Raw genomic sequence first — 27,373 nt, 5'->3', positions numbered from 1 at the left:
AAATCCAAACCTTGGTAGCGGATTGCACCACCCGTCTCACAGAGAATGTCCTCCAGCAATGACAGCTGCTAGCCGCCATCTTATAATCTTTTCGCATAAGAACTTAGGCATGTAACATACAGGCTGACTTCCATGAAATAGACTGATATGAGTGCTATCTAGGTGTCTTCATCATGCATCTATGATAGGGCTTTAAGATGAAGTAGATAAGGCTTCATATTTGCTGTTTCAGGCAGATGGTCATCATGATAAGAAGGCAGAGCGCTCTCATTGGACTTTTCACATACCATACAAAACCTGTGGCAATTTGAAAATGACCGCCAAACGCCGCTACGTAATGTCCCGAGGTCGGGCGCTTTGCCGAGTCGGCGACGGCGCTCAGCTGAGGTTTCTGGCTGAGATAAGCAGCACGGCCAGCCACGGCTCGGGCACGTGCGGGCAGATCTGGTGGCGTGAGCGCCGTCCGATGCCCGAGCAGGGCAACTCTACCCAAGCCGCGTGCTAGGGCTCGGGTTGCCCTGTGTCGGCAAGACCTGCCCGCTTGATCGCCTCTTGTCGGTTCGGCCCCAGCTTCGGTGACGTAGGGCTCGCTGACAGCGCGGATCGAGTCTCTCTACACGTCTCACACCGACTCTCCCGTCAGCCACGCCCCACCCGGTGCGCGAGGGATCCGTGAGCCGTGCTCCTCTGCGACACGGACCAAGCATTCTTTGGCCCCTTCATCTTGCGGAGGGAACAATTTTTCTCTTCCTTCCTCTCCTCTTATCAGCTGGTCAAGACAGTCCTTTAGTCACAAAAGTCCCCCTTCGCAGATCCCTGTCCTCTCAAGGGTCTGCTCTCCTCTACGTTCAAGCTCACCTCTCTGCAGCGTCTCATCCAGCAGTTCAACACGATGGCCACCACCACGGAGCTCCCCGCAGGGGACGTCAACAGCTATGACTATCTCATCGTGGGAGGAGGCACCGCCGGCTGTGTCATCGCCAGCCGCCTGGCCCAGTACTTACCCAACAAGCGCATCCTCCTCATCGAGGCCGGCCCCAGCGACTTCATGGATGACCGTGTCCTGAAGCTCAAGGAATGGCTCAACCTGCTGGGGGGAGATCTGGACTACGACTATCCTACCACAGAGCAGCCCATGGGTATGTTTGCATGACCGTTGAATGTGGCCCAGATGTGCCAGCTTCTCTCGACTCATGATCGGATGGACCAGAGCACACCTTGTCCCCGAGGACTTATGCCAGCCTGAAGTGCCATTCCCATGCGACTTGAGCCCGAGCAACACCACTCCTTTTGAATCCTGTTCGTATCCCGAGGCAACCCTTGACTTACCATTGTCATTGATCTGCAGGAAACAGCCATATCCGCCACTCGCGCGCGAAGGTGCTGGGCGGATGCTCCAGCCACAACACCCTCATCTCCTTCCGCCCCTTCGAGTATGACTGCCGGCGGTGGGAGAAGCTGGGCTGCAAGGGTTGGTCGTTCGAGACCTTCACTCGCGTGCTCGACAACCTGCGCAACACTATCCAGCCCGTGCATGCCCGACACCGTAATCAGCTGTGCAAGGACTGGGTCGAGGCGTGTTCCACCGCCATGAACATCCCCGTCATTCCCGACTTCAACAAGGAGATCCGCTCCAAGGGCCAGCTGACACAGGGTGTGGGTTTCTTCTCCGTCGCGTACAACCCGGATGACGGTCGTCGGAGCAGCGCCAGTGTGGCTTATATCCACCCCATCCTGCGGGGCGAGGAGAAGAGACCCAACCTTACCGTCCTCACCAACGCGTGGGTGTCCCGCATCAACGTGAGCGGAGACACTGTCACCGGTATCGACCTGACCCTGCAGTCCGGTGCCAAGCGCACCCTCCGGGCCAAGAAGGAGACCATCCTCTGCGCCGGAGCGATCGATACTCCGAGACTGATGCTGCTGTCGGGACTGGGTCCCCGTGAGCAGCTCACCTCCCTCTCCATCCCCGTGGTGAAGGACCTGCCCGGTGTGGGTGAGAACCTCCTTGACCACCCCGAGACCATCATTATCTGGGAGCTCAACCAGCCTGTCCCACCGAACCAGACGACCATGGACTCCGATGCGGGCATCTTCCTGCGCCGCGAGGCCCCCAATGCCGCAGGTGACGACGGCGACGCTGCGGACCTCATGATGCACTGCTACCAGATCCCCTTCTGCTTGAACACGTCTCGCCTGGGCTATGACACTCCCAAGGACGCGTTCTGCATGACTCCCAACATCCCCCGCCCCCGCTCTCGCGGCCGTCTCTACCTGACCTCCGCCGACCCCAGCGTGAAGCCCGCCCTCGACTTCCGCTACTTCACCGACCCCGAGGGCTATGATGCCGCCACCATCGTGTACGGCCTCAAGAAGGCCCGAGAGATCGCCAAGCAGGCCCCCTTCAAGGACTGGATCAAGCGCGAGGTTGCCCCCGGTCCCAACGTCAACACCGACGAGGAGCTGTCCGAGTACGGCCGCCGCGTGGCGCACACGGTCTACCACCCTGCCGGCACGACCAAGATGGGAGACATCACCAAGGACCCGCTCGCGGTCGTGGACCCGCAGCTCAAGGTCCGCGGTCTGAAGGGTCTCCGCATCGCGGACGCCGGTGTCTTCCCCGAAATGACCACCATCAACCCCATGCTGACGGTGCTAGGCATCGGCGAGCGTGCTGCTGAGTTGATCGCGGAGGAGGCAGGATGGAAGCCGCAGCAGCCGAAGCTGTGAATGGCTGAATCTGTAAGTCGTTTTGACTCAGGTGCCGGGCGTACCTAGATTCAGTCAACGATGGGCGCAGATATCAGGAAACAACCCAGAATATAAATCAAAAAAAAGGAAAAAAGGGAAAAAAAAGAGTTATCGGGAAGAAGATACGAAGTTAGATGCGGTACGCCATTCCATACCACTGTCATTTTGCAACTCACAGATCAGGGATCTTTAGCAGAAAGAAAGAGAGGAAGAAAAATTCATTGTGGAGCCTGTACTTTGTCTTTTGAACATTGCATTTGCAACAGGCTCATTTTCGTTCTGAATAAGAATCTGGCATTTGGAATTGTAACAATGAGATAAGAGTACTGCATTCACGTGATTTAGACTAGAAAAAATGGAAAGAGAAAATAAGATTTAAGGTATCCTGTTCTTCTTGGCATCCTAACCCTAAACTTAAAACAAGATCTCAGTCAAGCACGTAATAATTATTCACGATATGTATACAATATGCTTGGAGACATGTTGCGAATACCAATGATACCTAGATAGCGAAGGAAGCTCAGAAGGGATCGAAAATCAAGAAGGAATGGTCGAGAGAGATAGACCAAAAGGCTAGCTTGAGATTTTAGGGCGCAAGCAAGAAGCATTACCTACCTAATTCTTCCCGACATGAACATCTGGTTCTGCAAGATCGCACGTGATGTCTGCAAGGCCTTTGCTGCTTACGGAAATTTACCATAGGCACCCCTCCACTCCCTGTCCACCACCCCCATCATCCCCTCGTGCACGATGCCTAGGAAACGCAAGGCCTCTCCTAACGATGAGGATGTCAATCCGTCCAATACTTCGTCGCGAAGATAAGAGCAGGAGTGGTCTCGAGAAAACCCTCAACGATGACGAATTGATCTCTGAAGCCCTGAAAGTAGCTATGAGCAAGGATCCTCAATTAATGATCCTGAAGCTTATGGAATCGCACCTCATTCAGTTTTGCTCGCCTCAAAGAGCCCTTGATCCGTAAATTCATTGGCTTGGCAGCATCTATTTGATTTTAATCTCACTAATCATGATTATTATAGGAAACGGTCTGGAGATCAGTTTTTTGAAGGTCAAATACGTTGACATTGCCCCGAGAGTCGGCTTGGACCCTCTTAGGCAAGGACAGGATATCCCCTCGTTTGACATGTTTCGTGCTCGACTTCCAAACGATATCTTCCGTAAGATTATCGAAGATGTCGATTTGTTCTCAAAACAATACGGAACAATGGATAGACATGAGAACGAGGAGGCTCGAGCACGGTAACTATCAGCGTATGAGATCCTAATTCCGAAAGTATGGGTCTCACTGCTAATTTCTACAGTACTTGAATCGAATTGTGGCGTTGTTTTCCGGTCTCATATTTAATACTCCCGGGGCTTTGATAGAAGGAACAATGACAAAGAAAGGCCGGATTGAATACCGATTTAAGACATATGGCGGTATCACAATTTGTGTTTATTGAAGTCAAGCGAGAAACGGGTGTCGCCTCGGAACGACTTGACTTCATAGCGCAGGTAATAGCCGAGTGCGATGGTACGTACGGCGCAGGCTGTTCTCCTGGTTTGTTTACACAGACTAACACTCTATAGCATGTTCATGGCTGAATTACCAAAACGGTTATCATGTATCGATACTTGGAGTTCTGTGTGATGGTAGACACTTTTACTTTTTTCGGTTTGTCGGCCGATCCCCGGGAAATATATTGCCACGGTTCTCCTTGGGAAAGTTTCCCGATGGATCCCAGAGAATCAACATCAAAACTCCTGATCCAATGTTCGATTCAAATCCTGATTGCCGAGCGTATCTCCGCGAACTTCGCAGTGCATGCGATGGCATCTACTACATTTTTCTCAGAGCATACCAATGCGGCCTTGAAGGTCATTGGGATTGAAGCGTGCAAAGGGGCGAAGCAGAAGGAAAAGAAGGACTTTCGACTCCTGAACGGCTAACTGCAAAAGCTATGGCAGAAAGAGCTCTTAAAACAGCTACTTCCGCTTGGAACCAATACGACAATGGCGACTTGGAGGAATCCAAGATGTCTGCACAAACGGCTCTTCAATTCCTGAGTGCAAGGTACAAGTTCCACCTTTTGTTTCTAGTGGTCAACATGCTAACAAATGGGCTCCGTCTACAGCGTTGAATCAGCGCCTTTTGAGAAGCCAGTGACCTTTCCTGGTTTCACGGAAGACATGGTCAATGAATGAGGTTTACCTGTAAACCTCAATCAGATACGGGTAGTCCAAGGTCTGTTTCTGCTGCACATCGATTGATCCCAGAATGGTCTGTGTATACCAGCTTCTCACATACATTAGATACGCACATCTGCGTACTGTCAGTAAGGCAACCATTCGGAGTCTCAGAAGTGTCAAGATGGCGGAAATCCGTGGGACTTTGGGTGACACCGGGTGCCTTCTTAGGGCTACTACACAGGGTTTACTGTACAACATTACAGCAACCTTGATTCACTACAGATCTTTGAACGGCATGTTATGATTAGACAAAAGAATAATAGAAGTCATTTAATTCCTCATATATACATATTATTTCGTTTTTATATCAGTGTCCAAAGTTATTGCATAGTCGTAATGAAAATCGCACCCAGATTCCATCAAAAGCCCAGGTTAATTCAGCCAACAAGGACCAGCTAACTTCTGCACACCACAATGGACTGTTTGTTACTTCGCATATCTTTTAATGGGAGGCTCACCCGACGCGGGAGAACCGTATCCCAGGACCTCCGCAGGGGCAACGACAATCAGACCCTCCGTGCCAAGAACATCATCCAGCTCCAGTTGAGGCGGAATCAGCTGTCCACAGACTTCATCAAGATTGAGCCGCGACGGGTCTCCCGGTCCATCGTGGTTGATGGCATCGATGGCCAGCGCCCAGCTGAGGGGATTGTAGAGCATGCCCTCATGCGTGTAGGCCCCACCTGCCGGTTTCCCTGGGCAGATGGTTTGGACCTGGTTGTTTGTGACCCCGACACCGCGGGTGTCAGAGAGGTAAGCGGACGCGGAATTGCCGTCCATCGGCTGGACGACCTCGTCCAAGGAGGAGTAGAGAGTCGTCGTGGGGACATAGGCTGAGTCGCCACCGTCCGCTCGAATGGTGCTGATGAACGCGGAATCGTATTTTTGTTGCCAGATTGACGGCGTGCATCCGACCGTTGACAAGCCAGGACAGAGAAGAGCTGCAAGCGTTGTACCGTGAAAATCAGGGCTGATGGGTATGAAGTCTTCGACGACAGCGCGGGTGGAGGGCCAATATTTCAATGCCCACTGAGTGTTCAAGCCGCCTTGGGACCAGGAGATCACGGAAACCTTTGACGATGAGATGCCGGAGATATAGTTAATTGCGTATGCAACGTACTCTGAATTCACCTGGGCATCGTCAAGCGAGGCGGAAGGAATATTGACCCATACGGGATCCACGTTTGCTGCTGCTTTCCCTAGCTTGCTGAAGCTGAAGTGGTAGGTCGTCCCAGCCCGGGCGGCAGTTCCAGGAACAAGGATAACCGGCTTCTTTCCATCTGCGCCGTAGGAGAACGAGTCAGGGATGTGGATCGCTGCTCTGAGAGAGTCCTCGTCGACAGAGTATGGAGCATCGTCCGGCGATATATATGGGTATATCGGTTTCTCAGGGGATCTTGAATTCACGTTGCTGTCTGAATTAAGGTCACTGTCGAGATATCCATTCAGAAAGTTGAAGATGTCACTGGGGATGAGGCGTGCCGAAACTATATCAAGTGCGGCTTCTGTTATATCCACGGGGCCATCCGAAAATATATCTTTGATTATCGAGAAGGCTGATTCTACGGAGGATACCGTCGCAGTCTTTGTGGAAGCGATTTCGTTGAGCTTCGAAACTATCGCCGCAGCTTTTTCTGAAGTATTTGTCCCAGCGATCGAGGTGTCATCTGCGACATTGGTCAATGTTGTGATCACATCAGTGCTTGTCGTCGAGGCCGTTCGCGGGTGAATGCCAGGGAACGAGACTGGCAGTGCTCTGGCAACAGAAACAGATAACAGGCTTGCCCCCAAGAAGAGAGAGATCAGCTGCATTTTTGCAAAGATTTTTTGATCGGATGAAAAAGAGTATCAGCGCAAGTTCCCCAACAACCCAGTTTAAGGGTGAAAAAGGGGGGAATCTCCAGCCATCCATGATGGATATACCGCCGGAACGAACATCGTCAGATGCTCGCAATTTTGGAACGGCCTCGGTATCCATGGATAGCGTCTTTTGCTTTCTGTAGAAAGCTAAGTGCCTGATCTCGAAGGCCAATGGAAGTATCAGCGCCCGCCGTCGAGCCGCGTGACTGCAGTCCATAACTAAATAGTTAGATGAAGGGGATCAGGCCAATTAGAAAGGCAGTTATTCAGGGGCAGAGCCATGTCTGTTACTCAAACAAAGAAGGTGATCACTATTAGCGCCATATTCAGGCTCGTAGCTGCAGTCATGACTGCATGTAGATCCGTTAGCGAGAGGTCAATGCTATTGTACAGCGGAAAGTTAGTGGATGCTCTGACAGACGGCACCATCGCGTGGTGCAAGGTCTTGGAAAGGTGGTCAGCATTGTTCCCACTTCATAATGATGATGGTCAGATCCAAGGCAGAAAGAGGGCTCTAGAGTAGTGGGGAAGTGAGCATCTGACGGGGACTGTATAGTCAGGCAGTTGTTGGGTTACAGAAGCATCAACGAACGATCGAAGAGGATGCAACTACCGACAGGGACGTTGAGATTTCCCGAGCGCACAGATCGACGCTTCAACTGGTGCGGGGAAAGTGCGGGGAGCCACGAATTGCGGCGGCGAACAACAAACGTTACCTAGGTAGTTCAAGCCATATGTGGTTATCACATCCACTGTGCACGACATTGCGGAGTCGCGGACATTAAGACAGGACGCTACCCCATCATACTAGGCTCCGTCTGGCTTTAACTTTATTCATGGACATGTTGCAGCCAATGCGAAGGACATGGAAGAGGCTGAGGCCTATGGGGAAGTAGAAGGGAAAAAAAATCACTCTAGAGAAAGTGTCCTTGAAGGTTGCCTACTGACGACTTAAAAAGATGAGCATAGTCTCGCATTATTGCACTAACGTAATCCACCACCGAGCGAGCCGCCCCCTATTCAACCATACCATCTACAACCGCCAAATATGCCAAAGACTGCAGAATCAAAAGCGCGAATAGAAGGCCATATGTTGCTTGCAATTAAAAAAAAAATTAAAGATGGTCAAATCTCTAATGCAAAAGCAGCAGCTGATGCATATGATGTCCCACATTCCACACTGAAACACCGCATTGATGGGCGTACTGCTCGCCTTGATACTGCAGCAAATGGTCAAAAGCTGGCCAATCTTGAAGAATCTTTGCTAAAGCAATGGATCCTTGATATGGATGAGCGAGGCCTACCACTATCTCATGACACTGTACGCAACTATATTGCTATCTGATCACAAAGGCAATGGCAATGGCCAGAATTCAGCATCTATTAGCAAGAATTGGGTGACTCAATTTATTAAACAGCATAATGATCTTGCATCTAAATACAATTGCAAGTGTAACTATCAATAAGTGCAATGTGAGGATCCAGATATTATGAAGAGTTGGTTTGACCTTGTTCAAAATACTATAGCAAAATATGGTATTCTTGAACAGAATATCTACAATATTGATGTAACGGCGAGCCTAAATCTTAAACTGAAAGCTGTTGGGTTTATCCTGAAGATAAGAAGTAGGAAGTAAGTAGGCAGGATAGGCTGTAGTTACTAGCAATAAGGTACTAAGAGCTATTGCTAATCTCTATGGTCAAGGAGCGTCTTTATATACATGTGGAATCCTGTCCAGAAATATCTATCCGTTGTCCGATCGAATGATCATGTCCCTGGTGACCATTATGATCAGTATAATCAGTATAATCAGTATGATCAAGGTGATCGGGGTTGGTCATGTGCATCTATGATCACCTGTGTGCCCCCTTTGGTGCGCCTATTGTTCTGAGGCTCCCCGCTGCAGGCCGTAGGCCAGATGACCTTGTAACAATTGATAAAACAGGCTTTCAAATAGGTGTAGCATCTACAGCAAAAGTTATCACTGGATCTTATTATTCTACAAGCTGTGTACGAGCTATACAGCCTGGGAATTGTGAATGGGTAATAGCCATTGAATCAATCAATGCTATAGGCTGGGCCCTACCTTCTATGATTATCTTTGCGGGCAAGGTCCACCAATCTATATGGTATCACCAAGGTCTACTGCCTTATGACTGGGTGATAGGCCTAAGTGATGATGAATGGACTAATGATAAGCCGGGATTGCCATAGCAAAAGATGTTGATGAGAAGCATATAGCACATTTATCCCATTATCTACAGCCTCTTAATGTCTCTTGCTTTGCTCCCCTAAAGCAGGCCTATGGGCAGCAGGTTCAGAAGAGCATGCATTTTGGCATCAATTATATTAATAAGCAAGGCTTCTTATTGCTTACCAGTCTTCATAAAAAGCACTTTCAGCAGCCAATATACACAGTGGATTTGCAGCAACAGGCCTAGTGCTATTCAATCCACAATGTGTGCTAGATATGCTTGATATTCAGGCCAAAAAGATTACTCCATCTTCTTCTTATGGCCCCTGGGTTGCAAAGACTCCTTATTCTACTGCAGAGATGCAAAAGCAGAAACAACTTATTAAGGAGCTTATTGACGGTCGTTCTCAGAGCCCCCCAAATCAAGCAATCAGCCAGCTGGCAAAGGCATGTGAATATACTATGCATAAAGTCCTCATGCTTCGGCAGCAGACGGAAGAGCTTCATGCCGCTAATCAGCATCAAACGCAAAAGTGAGAAGCCCCTAGATTTTTCATTGCTACAGGAGGCATTCTAACCGGTGCTCAAGGCCAGCAGCTTGCTCAAGAAGCTGAGCAAGCATTAGGGGAAGTGCAGGAGCAAAAGAAACGAGCACTAGTGCAGTAACTGCCATCAGATTGGCCATATTAGGACTAGATGCCCTAGTAAATAGCTTCAGATTCATGTATATAGGTGCTTTTTTTATAGAACTTTTAATATAATAGGCGTTGCGGCATTCAGGGCAGAATTCGGGGGCAGAATGCAGGGGCCGCGCTCGCTCGGTGGCGGATTGCGTTATACTATATGAGGTATTACCAGGTCCCCGAAGCATTTTACGGCGTACGTTGACCGATTTTCTGATAAATGTAGCGGGAAAAGGGTTTTGGGGGGGAAAGCTTGTATATATATGTCCGTGATACTAACAGTATGGGCATCTCGTCATGGAGCTGGGGTAGTATAGTTAGCAGACGCCTCTTCCTCCGTAACGTATCGACCAATGCTGCTTGGCGCAAATGCTCCTGGGGGTGCGTAGCCATTGAGGTTCGTAAGAGCGTGCGTCATCTCAATCATGAAGTCGCAGTGGCTATCGCTGTCTGCGGAAACCTGCGTGTCTTTGATCAAGGTGAACCCTAAGTCGCCCACCTTCAGCACGTTTGTATATGTGTCACCGCTCTCGCTTGGATGCGGCCAATAAATAGCAGGCGGTATGTTGAGAACGGATCGATCCATATTCGGATCACCATGGACGGCGTGGCTGGCCATGTAGCTCTGGTAACCCTGAGCCAGGTTACCGAAACCTGGGATGAGATTGAGGTTCACAGACTTGTTGTAGTTGCCAATGGAAATGGAGGCGTCGAAGAACATGGAAAGGAGATCGGTACCGTGTATGCCGGGCGTGATGCTGTACTGCATATTCCATGTTTTCCCGGGGTACGCCATGGTCAACGCCCTGACATTGCATGTAAACGTGGAATCGCGTATAAAGGCCTTCAGACGCTCCCAAGTCGTCTTGTATGGGCTCCCCTTGGCGTTTGTCGCTGGGTACTTCTCAAAGACCGCATCAGGAACATCTGGTTTTGAATATGCAGGAAAGATCTGGTTCACAAATTCCTCGAACTTGGCGTCACTGTCTATTCTGATGGATGTAAAGAGAGCGCCTTCGTCCTCCACATGCGACACGATCAGTGAGTTGAGCCCTTTCCAGAAGTTTCCTAGTAAAGTTAGCCTTGAGCTTTGGAAGACTTAAATAATATATTAGAGAGAGAAGATCTATACCTGACAGGTATTCGAGCGCGGCCAGTTGTCTGACCCAACTTCCATCACTGGCAGGACCCAGGTTGGAAGATCCACCAACGGCAGAAGAAATAACCTTGGAATTCGCCTTTTTCATTGTTTCGCTATCCACTGCTCGGAGGCAAGTGATATTCCCACCGGGACATCCGGCGGCAGTTGCGAAAGTCTGGAATGTATCTTCCAGCTGCCCTTCCCGGTCAAACAGCACTTCGAATGCAGGACTCATTATGACAGCTTTTGAAAACAGCGGATCTTGCGTGCCACCAAATGCAGTTAAATGGTGGAAAATAGACCCCGCGCCCGCGGACTCACCCCATGCGCTGACCTGTTTCTTATCACCACCAACTAAGTGGATGTGATCCTGAACCCATTGTAGCGCAGCACGTTGATCCCACAGTCCCAGATTTGGCGTTGCATCTCGCTCCATAGTCGTTCCAGCCAACCAGCCATAAGCACCTAACTGCAACAAATCGACACGTTAGTAGCAATAGATTTATGGAGAATTGGTATGTACATACTCGGTAATTGCTGGCTACAAAAATCACATCTCCCCCTGATTGCTTCAACACGCCTGTCCCCTGATATAGCGGGAGAATAGGAAGGTCACCAGTCAATCCAGTCAATTGACTTTTTGAGCCAAGTGTGTATGCACCGCCGTAGAACCACATCACCACGGGGAGACGATGCCCGTCAGGGTCTCTAATTGCCTTTCCAGGGACTTGGATGTCTAGGAAAAGGCAATCCTCAGAGGCGCCTCCACCAGCCAATGCAAGAACTCCGTTTGCGATATCGCCAATGGGTGTGTTAGTCAATTCGTCTGCGTTAAATAAGGAAAAGGGGACCTCCTGGATGCATGAAGGTCCGTAGCTTCCGTCCTGAACCCCCGGAGTCACTTCAGGAGGCGCTGGTTTGGCAAACCGAAGATCGCCCGTCGGAGGTGCTGCGAAACGGATGTTCCTGAAGTGGTAGATCTGAAAAAAAAATTAGCTTATATACTCTATTCAGGTTTTGCCAAGTACATAAACCAACATCACCGTTGGCCTCATACTCCGAGGCTCTGTAAGTAGCATACGGAAGCGTCAGTGTTGGCAGCTCCTCTCCTCTTTTCTCGAACTCGATTCCCAAATCATGGCTCAGGTTTTGTGCCGGGAGGGCTGCAACTAAGGCAGTAAGACATGCTGCAATGAGGACTAGAGGAAGCATTTCTGTTAGGAACGTGACGATAAGCACAGTTTCAATACGCTCACACTTTTTTCGGTCTCTCAGACTCCAGAAAGCAATATATTCTCCTTTATGTACATATGGTTTATTTTTATGGCCTGTCTTAGGAAATGGGTGACAAGGGACTCTGCAGGAGGTTGCCCTATGTTTCGGCACCTCCTCCCCCCGCACTGTCCAAGCCGTCCACCTTGCTGTTTTTGCTTTATCTTGATCTAGGTCGGCTTTGTCTAAGGTCTGTGACCTATCATAGTGTCCACGTACCCCCCGATGTCTTCAAAATCATGTGGTTATAGAATAGCGAACCAAGACAGTAGGTAGCAGGGGAGGGGGTGCCGAAAGATATGGCATCTAGTGCATGAAAGATTATGGCACTTAGTATAACTAGGAAAAATCTCCGAGCTCCATCGTGAAGGGTATCCAATGATCATCATTGCGCCAGGATAGCTTAAGAAATTGACTGGAAAATTTTGCGAGCCTGGCCGTGGTTTCAATGTGATCGTGGTAAACGAGGGGACAGAAAGCCCCGGGCTCGAGGAGCCACCCCACATGGCGTATGCATGGTTCTTGACTTCCCCAGCCTTAGGCGAGTTAGCCTTCTCGGATCGCTCTGGGGGCCCCGCATTTCGTTTTCTGATCTTCACAGAATCAAGGACGTTAGAGCGCTGCTTGAAGATCAGCCATCTGCTCGGCCAACCCAGTAAAAGTATTTTCTAAGGGAAGACCTCGGTATCACCCAAGGTACCAAAGTCTTCAGATGGGCATGTGCCCCTGGCTTTGCAGCAGGGGTCTGCCCAGTACGCCACATCGATAGTTTTCCGGCCATGCAGATGGTACTTTGGTGCCTACGAGGTACCTATGCATGTCAGATCCGCAGACCGCCCTGTGAGGGAAATCCAAACTTAGGAACACGACAGTAATTAAGATAATTCTAATAACAGGACTTGGAGAAGAGGTTACCAAGCTTACTTCGAACTGCGTGACATCATGGGGATGAAAAAGCGTTGAAAGAAAGCCCAGCGGCTGCTGCAGGACGACGCACGACGTAAGCTGACATCCCTCCTCGGCTGCACGTAGGGCTTGTGATGTGCAGACCCCACAGCCGGAAAACTAACTCTGTGCTAAAGTGACAAATTCCGAAGCTAGTCTCTCGGGAGACTTTGTATCCGAAGGTCGGACATAGATCGTGGTGGAGGGGGCGATTGTCAGCATCTGTGCCACAGAACTTATGTCTGCCGGCAGTTGGAAGGTAAGCACAGCTAACAGTGGAATAGAACTATCTTGAAAATCCTCAAAATTTCCAAAAGAGGATGCTTGAGAATAACACATGTCATTGGAAGACATATAGACCTCTTATGTACTTACCTGCTCTGTATGTGGTCCTGGGCTGTACTGTACACGGGAAACACGGGAAATACCGATATGGCGTGGTAGAGGGATAACGAAGTTGTTTCGCAGAATTAGCCAATGCATAAATGCAACAATAGTCATTACCGATGAGCCGAGGTTTTTGGAGATAGAATCGAGTCAGGAAACAGAAGCATCTGATAAAGTAGGCCTTGTATTGGCATGCTATGACGGAATACGCAGGTTCATCGGTGTTGGCGGAGAAGTGCAAATGCGGGAAAACCTTGCTGGGCACGGAGTACTAAACATTCGTTCACAAATTGCACAATTCTCGAAGTTGATTAGGCAATATTAGGATATATCTCCGTTGAGAACACCATACTACTAATTTAGTAGTCTCCATTCACCTATTCGGGTCTCGGGTCCTAACAATGCTGAGATTTGAAAAACTGCTTAGGTATATTTTGTCGCTACGCTTTTCAAAATAATCTTCGTGTAACTATGCATATCATACCATTGGTAATTTCATTCATCCGTCCTTCTTTAGAATCCGCTCCCTATAGCGCAGAGCACTTATCAATATCAGTCGATAAGGACCTTCAGGTAACTGGAAATATCATAAAAATAGTCACCTACCATATAAGCTTCCAGCTCAACAACCAGCTCCTTGTCAAATGAAACCCATCCTTTCTGTTCTTCAATGGAGCCATCCATATCAAATGTCTGGGCCCTGTCAAAATCCATCCAAATTGCCTTCTCTAGATCATTCTCGATAATAGTTATTTTTCTTGGGTGAATGTCGCTGTGTTGAACCAGCGCCTTGTGGATCTCATTGATGCCATAGTAAAATTTTCATCCGCTACTTTGAATTATAGTTCGTCCAATGAAGTGGTCACATATTAGGGATGTACATAGCATTGGGGAGGTATTCATCATTGAGGAATGCTTTCAGATGAGGTTGACAGAGCTTTTGGATCAAGCTTTTCAATAGTCCAATAGAATTGTGGTTTGATACCACGGTCACATAGACCAAACTTCTTCAGTCGCTGGTATGAACTGGATTCGCAAACATAGAAATTTGTCCTGCGATGCGGAGACTCGTAATGTTATTTGGGCCCACGGCCATGGTGCTATGATGCCTGTTTGTCAGGACAGATATAAACTAGCTTGCGTGGATCCTACCACTTTCATAATACATGTCTCGCCGCGGATAGTTACAATGAATATCACGGAGAAGCATGAGGAAGACAGTTGCTTGTCAAAATAATCTCAGAAGGGGTTGACACTAGTTAGCTCAATTATGGATGGTAAATGTCTATATTAAGAGTAAGATATATGGATCGTAATATTGCTGGAAGCAGAAGCAGGCAAGCGGAAGCAGGCGGACTCGTAGAAGGGAGATATAGGCGAGCCCGGCCCGGGTGAACCTGGCTCCCGGCAGTAGACAATACTATGGGAGAAGGAGGCGGAACTCTATGAGATGATGAGGATATTATTATTATGAGCTTGCTTGCTTGCTTGAAAGAGGATTCTAACTGTTTACACGAATGTGGAATAACATAGACACGCGAGAGGCTAGGCCTATTTGGGTAGGAGGGCATATCTTCCACAAATACTTGAGTAGGGAGCAAGAGAACAAGGAACAGAGGCAAATAGCGAGAATAGAGACGCCTCAGAACGGAAATTTTGAGGTCTAAATTTTGCTTTGCTTGTTTGTCAACCGCTTTAAGCTGTTCTCCCGGGGAGGGTGGCCTGCAGTAGACAGGTGACACCCACACCGATACTGGCAACAAGGAGGACTTATAAATGCCCAAAAGCCCTACGCAACTAGGCGGCCTGGGGCGAGGAAAAGGTTCAGAATGGTCAAAGACGAGATTAGGGACTAATAGGGGCTTCTGCCCAAGAATCGGGGTCTGTCATAGCCGAAAGGCTCGGTATGGACGTTAAACTTGATTATAATAATAATAAGCTGTTCTCCCGGACAAATGGTCATAATCATCATGTTAAGAAGTACCTAAATTCTCAGGTTGAGCTATGCGTTGGACAACACTTTACTGTTCGTCTTTCTTATATCCTGTTCCACAACAATCCACGAAACCCCTGCAAGAGACCATCATTGCACCTTCTCCAGCGTACTCGGATTATGGGCAACTCTATGTCCATGTTGGTCCGTGTAGATAACCTATCCGCCACAGGAGAGGTTGGTTAGACCACAGAATCTCAATTCACAGGTTGAATATTGTAAAGGTGTTCACACCAACCTTCGGTGGATTCGCGACCCCTTCTTCCCGAGCTCCACGCTCGTCCATTACTATCTTCTCCACCTAGAAGAGAAGCATTCTGTCAGCAAAACTGTTTGTAGAGGAGGGGAAAAAAGGCTGTGCTGTATTGCGCACCTCCCCTTCATGACTACCGCCGCGATATTTGGTGAACACAAAGTCACCTTCTTGGATATTTTCACCGTTTTTATCTTTCACTTTCTCAACAGACATGCTGGATGTCTTTCAAACGACTCTGTGAATTTCCTTTTCGATACACACGTTTCGGTAGAATTATTCCTCATTTAATTAGAGGCAAGTGGTTTGTGCTTTGTGAAGGTTCCAATATATACTTCCGTCGTGTCGCCTGTGATGTCATCATGATGATCCAATCAGAAGAACATGGAACCCGCACAACACGTTCCTTGCAGGTGGACCAGGATTGAAACTAAATAATACATGGTTGTTATGAGGGTTTAATCTCGGCTTTGGTTTGGGGTCCCCGTAAAAGCTGGAAGGATGTCTATTCTGGGTCCGGGGAAAACAGGAGCTAAGTGATAAGCTTTATATATATATGCTCTTATCCAACTTCTTCTCAATCCAACCATTATCGGGTACCCAATTTCGAGTTGAAAATATCTTAGAGCAAGCTTCTCGCAAATTGTATTCGCTTTTCGTTCATTGGAAAACTCAATGTCAATGTGCCAAATGACCTTTAGAAATAATTAAATAAAGTACACCGAAACTATTCGCATCATCCATATTCCAACATTCAGAGGGCCAACAGTGAGATCTCTGTTGTTTCTATGGGCGACAGAAAACTAGATCGGATATTTCTATCATTCGTCTTGTGCGCAGACATCATGTTTCAGTCTTCTTATCAGCTAACAGATAGACTTCTTGAGTCTGAGATAGCAATCTTGGTCGAAACAGGTACTTTGACACTGAACCCTGCACGAATATAAATTAATCATGAAATCCATAGATAATGCAGAGATACTTCAATGGAAAGTTTGTTCGTTTCTTCTCAAGCTACCCCGTTTCGCTGCGTCGAATATGTGTTACTATTGTAGCACAACAACCGTTATTTAATGCCCACCCTTATGTTTGTAAAACGGTGCCACTTGGCTTGCAGAACACGGTTATGTTATTTAGTTGATTGGGCAACTTGTGTAAATTTCCCTTGATACCAGTTGCCTTCTTACAGATGGTCTCCGTTTCACAGTCTCTGAAGACAAATTACTCTTTGCTATATTCCTCTTGTGCTGGAAATAATCACGACCCTGTTTGTCTGTCCTCTATTGACACAGTTTCAGAGAATATGTCTTCTCTTGATCGACTGGGTTCTTTCCTTTCTGCTGTTTATGTCATATTCATATAGCTGTGTCGCCTCATGCAGCTTGTGAACTGTATTAGGGACAGGGGTTTAGAGATGCACCATGTCCAATTCCAACCATAAGGCTCTATTCCCCCGGACTACAGGGAAAGCAACCTTCTTACCAATAAACTCATATAGTTAGAAATACCTATGTTACTTAAGCTAATAATCCAATCTAAAATTCCATTATTGGCGTGGGACTACCTACAAATGACCCCGACTCTTACCCTTTTCCCCATCAACTCATAGCGACAAGCACCGCACACCCCGTTCCCCACCCATAACCTCCAGGGCACCCGTTATCCTCCCGTTTCTGGGTTATATTCCATTCCACTCTACCCCTTCAACCGACAACAAGAACCCGGGGCGGCAGCCTAGTGGCTAAGACCGTCCTCCAAAGAGCTCTGCAGAGCTGGTGAGGTGTCAGGTGTCGCGTCCCAGCCAACAAGCCAGCCAGAGGGCCCCTAGTTCGATCATCGCCGCTCTGGAAGGATCTAAATAAAAAGTAAAAAACTCCCCTGGCTTGAAGATTTCGTAGCCACTCTGCTGATGTGTGCAAAAAAAAAGGACTATGAAACGCGCCTAATACGGAAATCCGCCCATTCGCCATTAAATGTCAGCTTATGCTACACTGTGACCTTCACAGTTCCAGTGCTCGGTGTCAGCATTTAAGCATAGTGTTACCACCGATGGGAATATTGATGGACTTACTAATATCAGCCCTGTTAATGAGTAGGAAGATCATGGCTGCATATAGTAAATTGTTCTAGATGGGAACTGAAATCGTAGTGGCCGCAAGACCAAATTGCTGTTTATTATAGGTGCTGGGTTCTCTGCGTCTCTTCTCTTTATGGTCCAGACAAGGCAAAATGCACCTCCACGATAGATATGTGCACGGCTAGTGAAGAGACACGAGTGACGCTCTTTACGTGCAAGGTCCGGCAGATGGTCTGAGCTGCCACTATCGTGTCAGATTGACTACTACTGTCTTCGGAAGAATCGGATGGAAGTGGTCAGCTGAGAAGATGGGATAGAAGGTCCTTCCATGCAACGTCGTAATTGCGCATTTATTGAGTAAGTGGGCATCATTCTAATTTGGTTGTCTTTTCTTCTTAGATACAGACAAAGCGGGACATTGTGTCGGGCCTGGTATACCCGTATAGGCACAGAAGATGTCATGCATGTATAAGGCACGGTTTATTGGGATGAGAGTAAGCAACATCTGTCTATGCATGCACTTATGAAGTTGAGAGCATTGGACAGCAATGCCGTACGCATGGCAGAGTTGTAGTATTACATACCTTAGGTTAGATACCTAGGTAGTTGGTATCGAGGTAAGCAGGCAACAGTGTGAGACAAAAACCTTGTGGTTGCAGCAAAAGATGCAACTGTGCTATTCCCTGGGACGAATGGCAGTCACAAGCCGCACATTTTTTGGCAAGTGCAAAGCCGTGGCGTCTCCCAATTATGCCTGCATGCAAGTTATTTCCAGCGCATACGTCTGGTAGGTACTTCCAGCGCTGCATTCGGTGTTCGGGTAGGCATCGACACGTGGAGTGGGCAACCTCAAAAAAGCATCCAGTAATCCTGATGCCAAAGATATCTTAGGAACAGAAGGGGAGGTGCATGGAAGACATTCCAGCAGTGACAAATAGTCAGGACGGCCCGGACAGTTAATCGAAGAGGAATGGGGGAACCATATTAAAAGCAGACAACAGACTTCATAATATGGAACGGATTAATGAATAGCGTTTAGCTGTCCTTTCAATTAGGATGAGAGCGCTGAGGACAAAAAGAGGTTGGAGGCTCCTACAGGTGGCACCTGCAGGATTGACCCTTGCCGTTAACAACTTTAGGGGCTCTGGCGTTGCAAGAATTGCAGTCCACTCTTGAAGTGCTGTTGTCATGATAATGCAGCAGATCCATATCATCTGCAGAGTCAGCTGAAGAACAGCCGAAGACATTGCAACGATGGCATTGGCACTAGGTAAATGGTCAAATTTATCCAGTCGAACAAGAGCTAGGGCGAAGACCACGTGGAAAGCGGGAGCGGCATCTTGGCCCACTGCCCACGGAAGCTGAAACACGCTCTTTGTGCAGTCTTTGCCAGAGAATAATAGCAGAGGTAGTAGTTGTAAGTTACTCTGCACTAGTGCCCGCCATGATTGCGTTCGAGGTGAGCATTTTTGGAAGGGACCTGGAAGGGCTCCCGGGCGAGTAGCAAAACACAGAGACAGATGGTGGTGATACGATGGATACACTCGATGCACACATCAACAGACCAATACGACCACAGTGACTTGAGACGGCGAGCAGGTATTAAAAAAGGAAAATCCAGCCATGGCGTTCCACTGATGCGGGGTTCACACCAGCGTACAGAAAGCTACTCGAGGTCCTGTCGCCAATGTGACCAGACCGATGATGAAGAACGAACGACAAATGATATATTCATGATCCGACTTTGATCGCCGGTAAAAAAAGTGACATCCGTCGGGAAATTTCTGCTCTGCCTTCCTACTAGGGGTCCAGGTCCCGAATCGATTCGAATTTAGAAGCTTCTCCGTGGAGATCTTCGCTGGGTGATCTCTGAGGGAAGGAGGGAATCGGGTCCGTGCAGTACCGGTAAGGCGGATGTGGCTGGTGGAAATGGTTTCCAAACGGGAGTCTGGACAAATCATGGCCCTGGCATTGGGACAAAGGGTTGAGGATGCAGCATGACCGGCGCAGAGGGCCGTTTTCGTAGAGCTGTACCTACCGCTGCCGCAAGCGGTCTCGGTTCCGCTAAGGCTACCACCGTTGCAACCCTGAATTGTTACATGTCACAGTCCCGCAGCGCGTGCGGCCTGTCGCGTGCTATTTCCCCCACCAGTTAGGGAAAAGGATCCTGTCCAAGCCACAGCCAAATATGTACTCCATCCATGTCAGCAAGAGGCTCTGTGAACAAATCCAGAGCAAGAGTGCACGGTCTGGAGGATGTCAGATATGCTTCTATTTACTGTAGCTAGCCAGCCGGGCATCTAGTAGAGCTTTGTCCGGCGAGATAGGCTGGCTCGTGCGCTAGTCATTTCCTCTTGCGTCTTGGGCCCATACTATGGATGTACCCGCACCGCAGTGTATCTAGACTGTATCACCGTTACCGCTGCTTCTCCTGGATATTTCATACTGAGTACGGAATACTGTAGCATCAGATACGGGCCCGAGGCTGCTCGAATGATATGATCCGCAAGATTGATTTAATGACTTTTGTGCATTGAATCTTGCAGAATGGACGCAGACGATTTTGTAGTTCTGATGTTTCCTATACAACCAAGGTTCTGCTGGCAGGCTGCTGCAGTGATCACTTATCAGCCTCTGTCGAGACAATTCCTCTTCGTAGTAATAATGGACTTTAATAAGGCTACTGTGACATGAAACTGGAATTCTACAGCCAGTAGTAGCACCAGGGAGCAAGGTGCCATGCTTCCCTTGTGGATGTCACCTCGGGATAATTGGACCATACTCCAAAGACCTACTGCAGGTATATCCTTCTTGCATGTATCTTGCAGCTACCGCATAGATTCGCAATACCTAGCAGCCTCTCATATTATTATTCACTGATGTCAGGAGATCCCGAGACGGTGCCACCACGACGGTATGGATACACGACCATACCGAGGGGCAGCAGACATGACAGGACCTGACGATACGAGGACAGGCAGAAATACGGCCATGCCAGACGCCGGACCGCGTGCCTTACTCCATAGACCTCCGTCCGTCTGCAACTCTACTGCGTAACTCCTTCGGACTTCGTGCTCCCATACCAGAACGTCCTCTCCCATCTCCCCATACCTGCCCTAGAGGCGGAGAGAGGGTCGGGAGCGCTGCTGAGAGCAACAGTCGATCCCTGCGCTCCCGTCTGTAACAGCGCTCTTCTGTCGCTTCTTTCGCCTCCTTCCTCTTGTGGCCGTCGTGCCTCTTCCCGCCTCGACAGGTCCCCCTTCCATGCCGACGAGCGCTCCTCCATGACGCTTTCCTGCTACCTTGAAGACACGCGTCTCCTCATGCCGCTTCGCCCTCGTCAGCCCCCGCTGGCATCCTCGCTGCGGCAGCGTGCTTCCCTCCCACCTCCTTCTTTGTCCTCCCGCGTCCATCGCCAGAGGAGCAGATTGTTATCTACACTGGTTCCATCCGGCCAGATCGCCTTAAGTCCTTGCCCGTTTTGCTGTCCCCACCGCCTGGGGAGCAAAGAAGATCTCCCGCCCAGTGCTACGTTAGCCTCATACATGCTACTTCACTCCGCTGCCTGACGAATGACCTGAGCTCCCTGTGTACCGGTTTCCCTTTCTTTCTCTGCCCCTTTTGTCCCTCGAATCTTCCTTTCCCTTCCGATAAATTATTTATGTGCCTGGGCCGGGCCTGAGATATACTCTCTATCTTCGTTCCGCATCCTGCGCCTTCCCGCTGCCCTCCGTGCCACTCGTGGCCAACTTCCCTTCCCTGATTCTCGGTGGCTCCCTGCCTCACTGTCACAATGACGGCGCCTCTCGTTAAGGTCCTGCATAGGATGCAGGAGGTTTTTCAGAATATCGTTGCCGCGCTCGAGGCCATGATTTTCTTCCCTTCCCTCTTTCGAGATCTCTCGCGCAAGCGACGGAGGGCGTTCCGGGGCAGTCGCTGGCCCCGTAGGACTCTTGATGATTTCTTCCAGGAGATCGAACGCCTCTTTACCGCACCACTGGGAACTCGGAACATGCTGCTCATGTCTGAGAAGACGCGCGAGCAATTCAGAGCCTGTCTACAATCTAGTCCGGTGTGCATGCTTCCTTCATACAACCACGCCCTTCCGACGGGTGAGGAGAAGGGAACGTACTTGGCATTGGATGTCGGTGGATCGACGTTCCGGGTTGCACTGATCGAGCTGCGTGGGAGGAGCGAGGGTATGAGGATCATCCGTGTCTCATCGTCACCCATCGACGGTACTGTGAAGCTGCTGGAGGGGACTGCCTTCTTTGATTGGATGGCAGAGAAGATAGACTCGATGCTGGCGGAAGTCGACGAGAAGTATGGCCGTAACTCCGAGCCGCTGCCAATAGGGCTGTCGTGGTCCTTCCCGATCGATCAGACATCCATCCGCAGTGGACTAGTGATCCATATGGGCAAGGGATTTCTCTGCTCCAATGGCACAGTTGGTCAGGAGCTGGGCAGCCTGATAATCAAGTCGTGTCAAAAGCGAAACCTCAATGTGCGCATGGACGCCATTGTTAATGACAGCTCCGCTGCACTTCTCTCCCGCGCCTATGTCGACCCGAAAACGCGCTTGTCTCTCATCCTCGGCACAGGCACCAATGTTGCCATCCATTTTCCGGTCCATGAGATCGGAATTGGCAAGTTTGGTGTTCGACCGAAAGGCTGGTTCGACCGTGCCAAGCACGTCATAGTGAACACTGAGATGAGTATGTTCGGTGGTGGAATTCTACCTATGACCAGGTGGGATGAGGTGCTGAACCGCACGCACCTACGGCCGGACTACCAACCCCTGGAGTACATGATCACTGGACGGTATCTGGGCGAGATTGTGCGCCTGATCATCGTCGAAGCCGTCGAGACGGCAGGGTTGTTTGGGGGAGAGCTGCCCCACTCCATGCGTGAACCGTACTCGTTCGACACAGCGATCGTCGCATTCCTGGAAGCAGATACATCGCCGTCGCTGACGTCTTCATCTGCCTTTATCCAGAAGGAGCATACCTTCCACATCTCACCGTCTGTAGACGACCTGCGCTTCCTTCGACAGGTCTGCAGTGTTGTCTCCAGAAGAGCAGCTGGCTACCTAGCTACTGCGATCCACAGCATCTGGTGTTTGCGAAATGAAGCAGAATTTCCAACTTCGTCCTCGACATCGGTCTCGTCTACGAAAGAAACGGAGGAGCCGAAGCAGGTGACTATCACTGAACGTGAAGAGCAGTCTCGATCTCTTACCATCGCGTGCGATGGTAGTGTCATAAATAAATACCCTGGCTTTAAGGATCGATGTCAAAAGTACCTCGATATGCTTGCTCAGGAAACAGAGTACCCATCTGAGGTCCTTGAACAATCGACAAAGCCATCCATCAGTCTTGAACTCGCACCGGAGAGCGCCATTCTGGGTGCCGCTGTTGCTGTCGCCATCGGAGTCGCAGAAAATGGACACGAAATCCAATGAGTAATGTCACACCTCTAGACTCGCGGGAGTCTTCCTATATCAATCCATGGCGTAATCGGGGTCACGTTGTTACATTATCCACGAACAGACGCTTGTCTTACACTACTATCTTCTTCGCATCTTCCTTCATCTATTTCCATTCTATTGAAACTGAGCACGCTTTGCATTGGGAGGCGTTCTGCGTTTCGGGTCTGGCTTGCATGACATGTCTCCAACCAAGTCCGGGCTGTGTCTGAGGTATACGATTGTCTTTTATGGCCTTCTGGTGCTTGCATTGTTACTTTCTTAGTGTTTAAAGATATAAGATCGGGTTTTCTTCGGGGCCTTGACTACTGGACGGGCAGGATAGACTGGTGGAACTGATTCCGGAAGCCTGGAGGTTGTACATAGGTATAAGAGCGTCGCACTTCTCATTGGCGACTTTGTTAACGCATACAAACCTGAGAATTAACTATATTATTATTAGACTTTTCGATGGAAGAATTGTAGATGTTGCTGCTGCAACTTATGGATAGTAGATACGCGCCTGGAGTGCGCTACAGCCATGTATTCATTAATCTAGGGAGTGTGCCCTGTTTATTCGAGCAGTCCTGCGGGAGCGCTCGTCAAAAGTAATGAGGTGTCTTGATATCGACTGTCCTTTAGTGGTAGATTGCAACCAAATGTTGCCCACTGAGGTCCGGAACAGTAGCTGTTTTCGGTGGGATTCCTCGTAGATTTATCATCTCCCCCAAGGCAGCAGGAACAGGACCTTTATCAGATCAGATCAAAACAAGGTCCTTTTTGGAATGAGTCCACACGAATCTATGGCCTTCCAGTATAGACAGACCTGGTCGGGTCAGTTTCAAACCCCCCTTCTTTTGCTGTACGGTTGGTTGGTCGTTCTTCGACGCAATCTCGTCAGTAGAGAAAGGTGACCATCTATTAATCTCGGGCTACCTTCGCTCAGCTGTTAGGTAAAACACCCTGCTATCGAAGAAGAAGGGTGGGAACGGGTGTCAACTCAATGCCCCCATGTCACCATCGTGATCTCTGTAAATACCCTGCAAGACAAATTAAGATAAATGAACAGATCCAGTCTGCCATAAAAAAATATGGGAAAATGATATGATATGGTATGGTATGGTATGGTGTGAGGTGTATCGGTGAATCTTAATTGGAAACCTCATCATTCCTTGCATAGATCCTGCAGCAACTCCAGCATTCGACGCTGTAGGGAGAGGAGCTCCTCCCTGGTCACCGTCGTCGTTGTATCACCTCTCTTCTGCTGCTGCTCCGTTGTGTCGGTTTTATCTGGAGGAGACGTGCTGGAGACCAGGCTGTGTTTCAGTGCGAAGAAGGGGATGCCGAGGGCTCGGAGTTCGGAGTCGAGGGCCTTGGCCATGTCCACGGATGCCTTGTACACTTTGGCGTCGTAGTTGGTTATTTCGGCGCGGTCTTCTTCTGCTGTCTGTGTGTTTTGTCAGTTCTGTCTGTCTGTTTGTGGGTCACAGATCTATGCCCGGTGAGATTATTATTTCTTTTGTCTTCGAGTTGGAAAATGAGGCAATAGTGCATGTGTATAGTAAGACGTACGGAGATCTCTTTGCTTGTATCGACTGGGGCACCGACGGATCGTCTGGGAAATAATAACATAAAGTCAGCCAGACCATTCTTTAAGATAATTTTCGATAATCGCAGAGTAAGTAACTCATGTAGGTGAGGGTACTTACAGCACTTCCTCCAGCTGCTTCTTCTTCTCCCCCCGCGCCTTCTGCTTCTCCAGCAAAGCCTCCCGTCCCCGCCACCACTGCCTCTCGTGCTCGTGCTGGCTGTGGATCAGCCGTCGGATCTTGGCCTGGAGCGCCTCGTTCTGCGACACTGTCTTCATCACGTACTTCAGGGCCGCGGGCCAGGCGGTGATGGTGGACGGGTCGACTGTGCTGCTGGTCGGTGTCGGTGTTGGTGTCGGTTTTGCGGCATGTCTGGGGTCGGGTGTCTGAGATTGAGATGAAGTAGGTGGACCGCCTGCGGTCCGCTGGGGAGCTTGATATTGATATTGATATGGCTGTGATGGAGGGATCACGTCTGAAGGCTCGTAGTCGTCGTCGTCGTCTTTTGGACCGTCGGACTGGTTGGTGAAGCTGGACTGGCCATGGCTAAAGGTGCTGTTACGTGAAGTTTGGTTCGAAGCTGGAGGTGCAAATGCAGACAGCGTCTTTAGGACGGTTGTGAGATCGGGAGGAGCTTCGTATCCGTTTGAAGTCATTATTGTTGTTCTTATTGGGTACTATCGGAGATGGATTTTTGGCTGCCGCGCCGGAGACGAGGAACCTCTGAGCAGAATTCAGAGGGTGCAGCAGCTCAGCTGTTTGACCTAGAGATGGCAGCAGTCAGAGTGAGAGATGTTCCATATCTCAGATCACGTCGGGCGCCTGGGCTGATGTCTCCGAAGCTGGAGCTCCGACTCCCGAGGCGGAAACTACTGCAGACGTACATCTCCGTAATGTGCATCACGGGTCTTGGCTTCAGATCGCGAGAAACCCCTCTAAAAATTTAACCCAACAACACCTTTTCCAGCAGCTTGCCCTTCAAGCCGCCAACTCCCCGCGCCGATCTCCTATCGGATAGGTCTCAATTGGACTCTCCGTCTACGTATCCCCGGAGCGGCTTCGAATTCCATCAAGCAAGACAAAGACGGAAGTGTGATTTCAATCCCCGGAAAAGCCATTACCAACAACCATGTCCCGCTCCGCGACAGACGCAACGAGGTTCACGGCCACGGGGCCCTACGCTAGCTCCAAGCCGGCCTCGCCCTCTGCTACGCCTTACAAGTTGCCAGGATCCTTGGCCAACAGCAAGAAGTCGTCTTCTCCTGCTCCGGGCGGAAGGCAGGAGACGCCGAAGGAGAAAGTTGAGCGGCTCCGCCGGGAAGCACGGGCTGCTCGAATCGCGCAGTCGACGTCAAGAGTGGATCAGATTATAGAGGGTGGACGGAAGATCGCGAACAAGGCTCACAAAGCCATGATCTACACGCTCATCGCGGCGTCTGGTATGTGGTAGATTGTTTTCCGGTTGTGTGATGTTATCCTTCCTCCCGTTCTCCGAAACTATCAGCCGTGTCTGGCTGGCGGCTCAAATCCCGCACGACGGAGTTTGTGCTGTAGGATACTGATCCCCGATGTCCTATTTTTAGGCGTGTGCGGTGCTCTGACCATCTACTCGGTTGTGTCCCTGACCCTATATAACCGCCGGCAGAAAGCCCTCTGGCTCGACAAGCAGCTCGAAAACCTCCAGAACGCAAGAATTGCGTATGCCAACGGCACCGCCACCCCGGAGCAGATCGAGCTCCTGCGACAGGAGAAGATCGGAGAGATCGAGAAACAAAAGAAGGAAGAAGCGAAGGCGCAGCGGCCATGGAACAGAGCCAAGCGGTACCTGTTCGGAGACCTGAAGAAAGAGGACGTCTCTGTCGATTCTTCTTCAAATGCCGCCCCCGACGAGGGCAACAAGCCTGGTGTGCTTGAGGCGCTCAATGCGAAGAAATTGGAGGACTCCAAGCTGGATGCGCAAGCCGCACCTGCAGTGTCTTCTCCACAGCAGCAGCAGCAGCAGCAGCAGCCCGGCCAACTTGACCGCCTGGCCGAGAACGTCGACACAGCAGTCAAGCAGTCGACACGAAGCTGGATGAGCTGGTTCACGGGACGATAGATGGGACGTACGAAAACGAACCAACGGCAAAGCAAAACTGCCAGATGATGTCTCCGATTTATCGATCTATCTGCCACCCTCTCTTCTCTTGCATGATTGATGCGTGGTCACGCATGGCATTCATCATCACCTGATCTCTCTCCCTTCCTTCCTACCTATCTTATCTATAGATTGGGTTGTGGCGTCTCGTCTTCGTTCTAGGGCATTTGTTGTCTCGTCTCTCAGGAATCATCATCTTTGTATATTCTGTATATGTATTTTCTTTGGTTTCTTTTTCTATGTCGTGTTCTTCTTGAGTTTGACCCAGCTTCTCCTGTGGAGCACGACGCTATCTATATGTATCATCATGCATCATGTGTGTAACGTGCTTACAGGGCAAAAGGGCCCCGACCCCCCCCCCCCCCCCCGCCCCACCGTC

General features: G+C 49.6%; 9 protein-coding genes across 9 annotated transcripts; 4 read left to right on the top strand and 5 right to left on the bottom strand.

Annotated features, from left to right (window-relative positions):
- Positions 1-892: 892 nt before the first annotated feature.
- On the top strand, positions 893-2,730 carry VTN00DRAFT_280 (uncharacterized protein; the record flags this gene model as incomplete). The annotated part of the gene is made up of 2 exons (XM_069429050.1): positions 893-1,139; positions 1,349-2,730. 2 exons carry the CDS (start codon positions 893-895, stop codon positions 2,728-2,730), a joined length of 1,629 nt encoding a protein of 542 aa, XP_069290988.1.
- A 1,452-nt stretch (positions 2,731-4,182) lies between these two features.
- VTN00DRAFT_279 (uncharacterized protein) lies at positions 4,183-4,953 on the top strand (the record flags this gene model as incomplete). The annotated part of the gene is made up of 3 exons (XM_069429038.1): positions 4,183-4,282; positions 4,708-4,822; positions 4,884-4,953. 3 exons carry the CDS (start codon positions 4,183-4,185, stop codon positions 4,951-4,953), a joined length of 285 nt encoding a protein of 94 aa, XP_069290987.1.
- Positions 4,954-5,424: 471 nt separating this feature from the next.
- VTN00DRAFT_278 (uncharacterized protein) lies at positions 5,425-6,810 on the bottom strand (the record flags this gene model as incomplete). The annotated part of the gene is made up of 1 exon (XM_069429027.1): positions 5,425-6,810. One exon carries the CDS (start codon positions 6,808-6,810, stop codon positions 5,425-5,427), a length of 1,386 nt encoding a protein of 461 aa, XP_069290986.1.
- Positions 6,811-10,031: 3,221 nt separating this feature from the next.
- VTN00DRAFT_277 (uncharacterized protein) lies at positions 10,032-12,089 on the bottom strand (the record flags this gene model as incomplete). The annotated part of the gene is made up of 4 exons (XM_069429016.1): positions 10,032-10,804; positions 10,869-11,346; positions 11,405-11,857; positions 11,916-12,089. 4 exons carry the CDS (start codon positions 12,087-12,089, stop codon positions 10,032-10,034), a joined length of 1,878 nt encoding a protein of 625 aa, XP_069290985.1.
- A 3,587-nt stretch (positions 12,090-15,676) lies between these two features.
- Positions 15,677-15,943, bottom strand: VTN00DRAFT_276 (uncharacterized protein; the record flags this gene model as incomplete). The annotated part of the gene is made up of 2 exons (XM_069429005.1): positions 15,677-15,775; positions 15,848-15,943. The coding sequence occupies 2 exons, from the start codon at positions 15,941-15,943 to the stop codon at positions 15,677-15,679; spliced, it is 195 nt and encodes a 64-aa protein (XP_069290984.1).
- Positions 15,944-20,920: 4,977 nt separating this feature from the next.
- On the bottom strand, positions 20,921-21,217 carry VTN00DRAFT_275 (uncharacterized protein; the record flags this gene model as incomplete). The annotated part of the gene is made up of 1 exon (XM_069428996.1): positions 20,921-21,217. The coding sequence occupies one exon, from the start codon at positions 21,215-21,217 to the stop codon at positions 20,921-20,923; it is 297 nt and encodes a 98-aa protein (XP_069290983.1).
- A 380-nt stretch (positions 21,218-21,597) lies between these two features.
- VTN00DRAFT_274 (uncharacterized protein) lies at positions 21,598-23,265 on the top strand (the record flags this gene model as incomplete). Its single annotated transcript, XM_069428985.1, has 1 exon — positions 21,598-23,265. One exon carries the CDS (start codon positions 21,598-21,600, stop codon positions 23,263-23,265), a length of 1,668 nt encoding a protein of 555 aa, XP_069290982.1.
- Positions 23,266-24,433: 1,168 nt separating this feature from the next.
- Positions 24,434-25,513, bottom strand: VTN00DRAFT_273 (uncharacterized protein; the record flags this gene model as incomplete). Its single annotated transcript, XM_069428974.1, has 3 exons — positions 24,434-24,715; positions 24,841-24,883; positions 24,978-25,513. 3 exons carry the CDS (start codon positions 25,511-25,513, stop codon positions 24,434-24,436), a joined length of 861 nt encoding a protein of 286 aa, XP_069290981.1.
- A 473-nt stretch (positions 25,514-25,986) lies between these two features.
- Positions 25,987-26,955, top strand: VTN00DRAFT_272 (uncharacterized protein; the record flags this gene model as incomplete). Its single annotated transcript, XM_069428963.1, has 2 exons — positions 25,987-26,296; positions 26,441-26,955. The coding sequence occupies 2 exons, from the start codon at positions 25,987-25,989 to the stop codon at positions 26,953-26,955; spliced, it is 825 nt and encodes a 274-aa protein (XP_069290980.1).
- Positions 26,956-27,373: the final 418 nt, after the last annotated feature.

This window comes from Thermoascus crustaceus (genome assembly GCF_041956765.1).
Source record: "Thermoascus crustaceus strain CBS 181.67 unplaced genomic scaffold VTN00scaffold_1, whole genome shotgun sequence".
NCBI classification, from domain to species: domain Eukaryota; kingdom Fungi; phylum Ascomycota; class Eurotiomycetes; order Eurotiales; family Thermoascaceae; genus Thermoascus; species Thermoascus crustaceus.
This window is presented reverse-complemented; position numbering and strand designations above follow the sequence as displayed.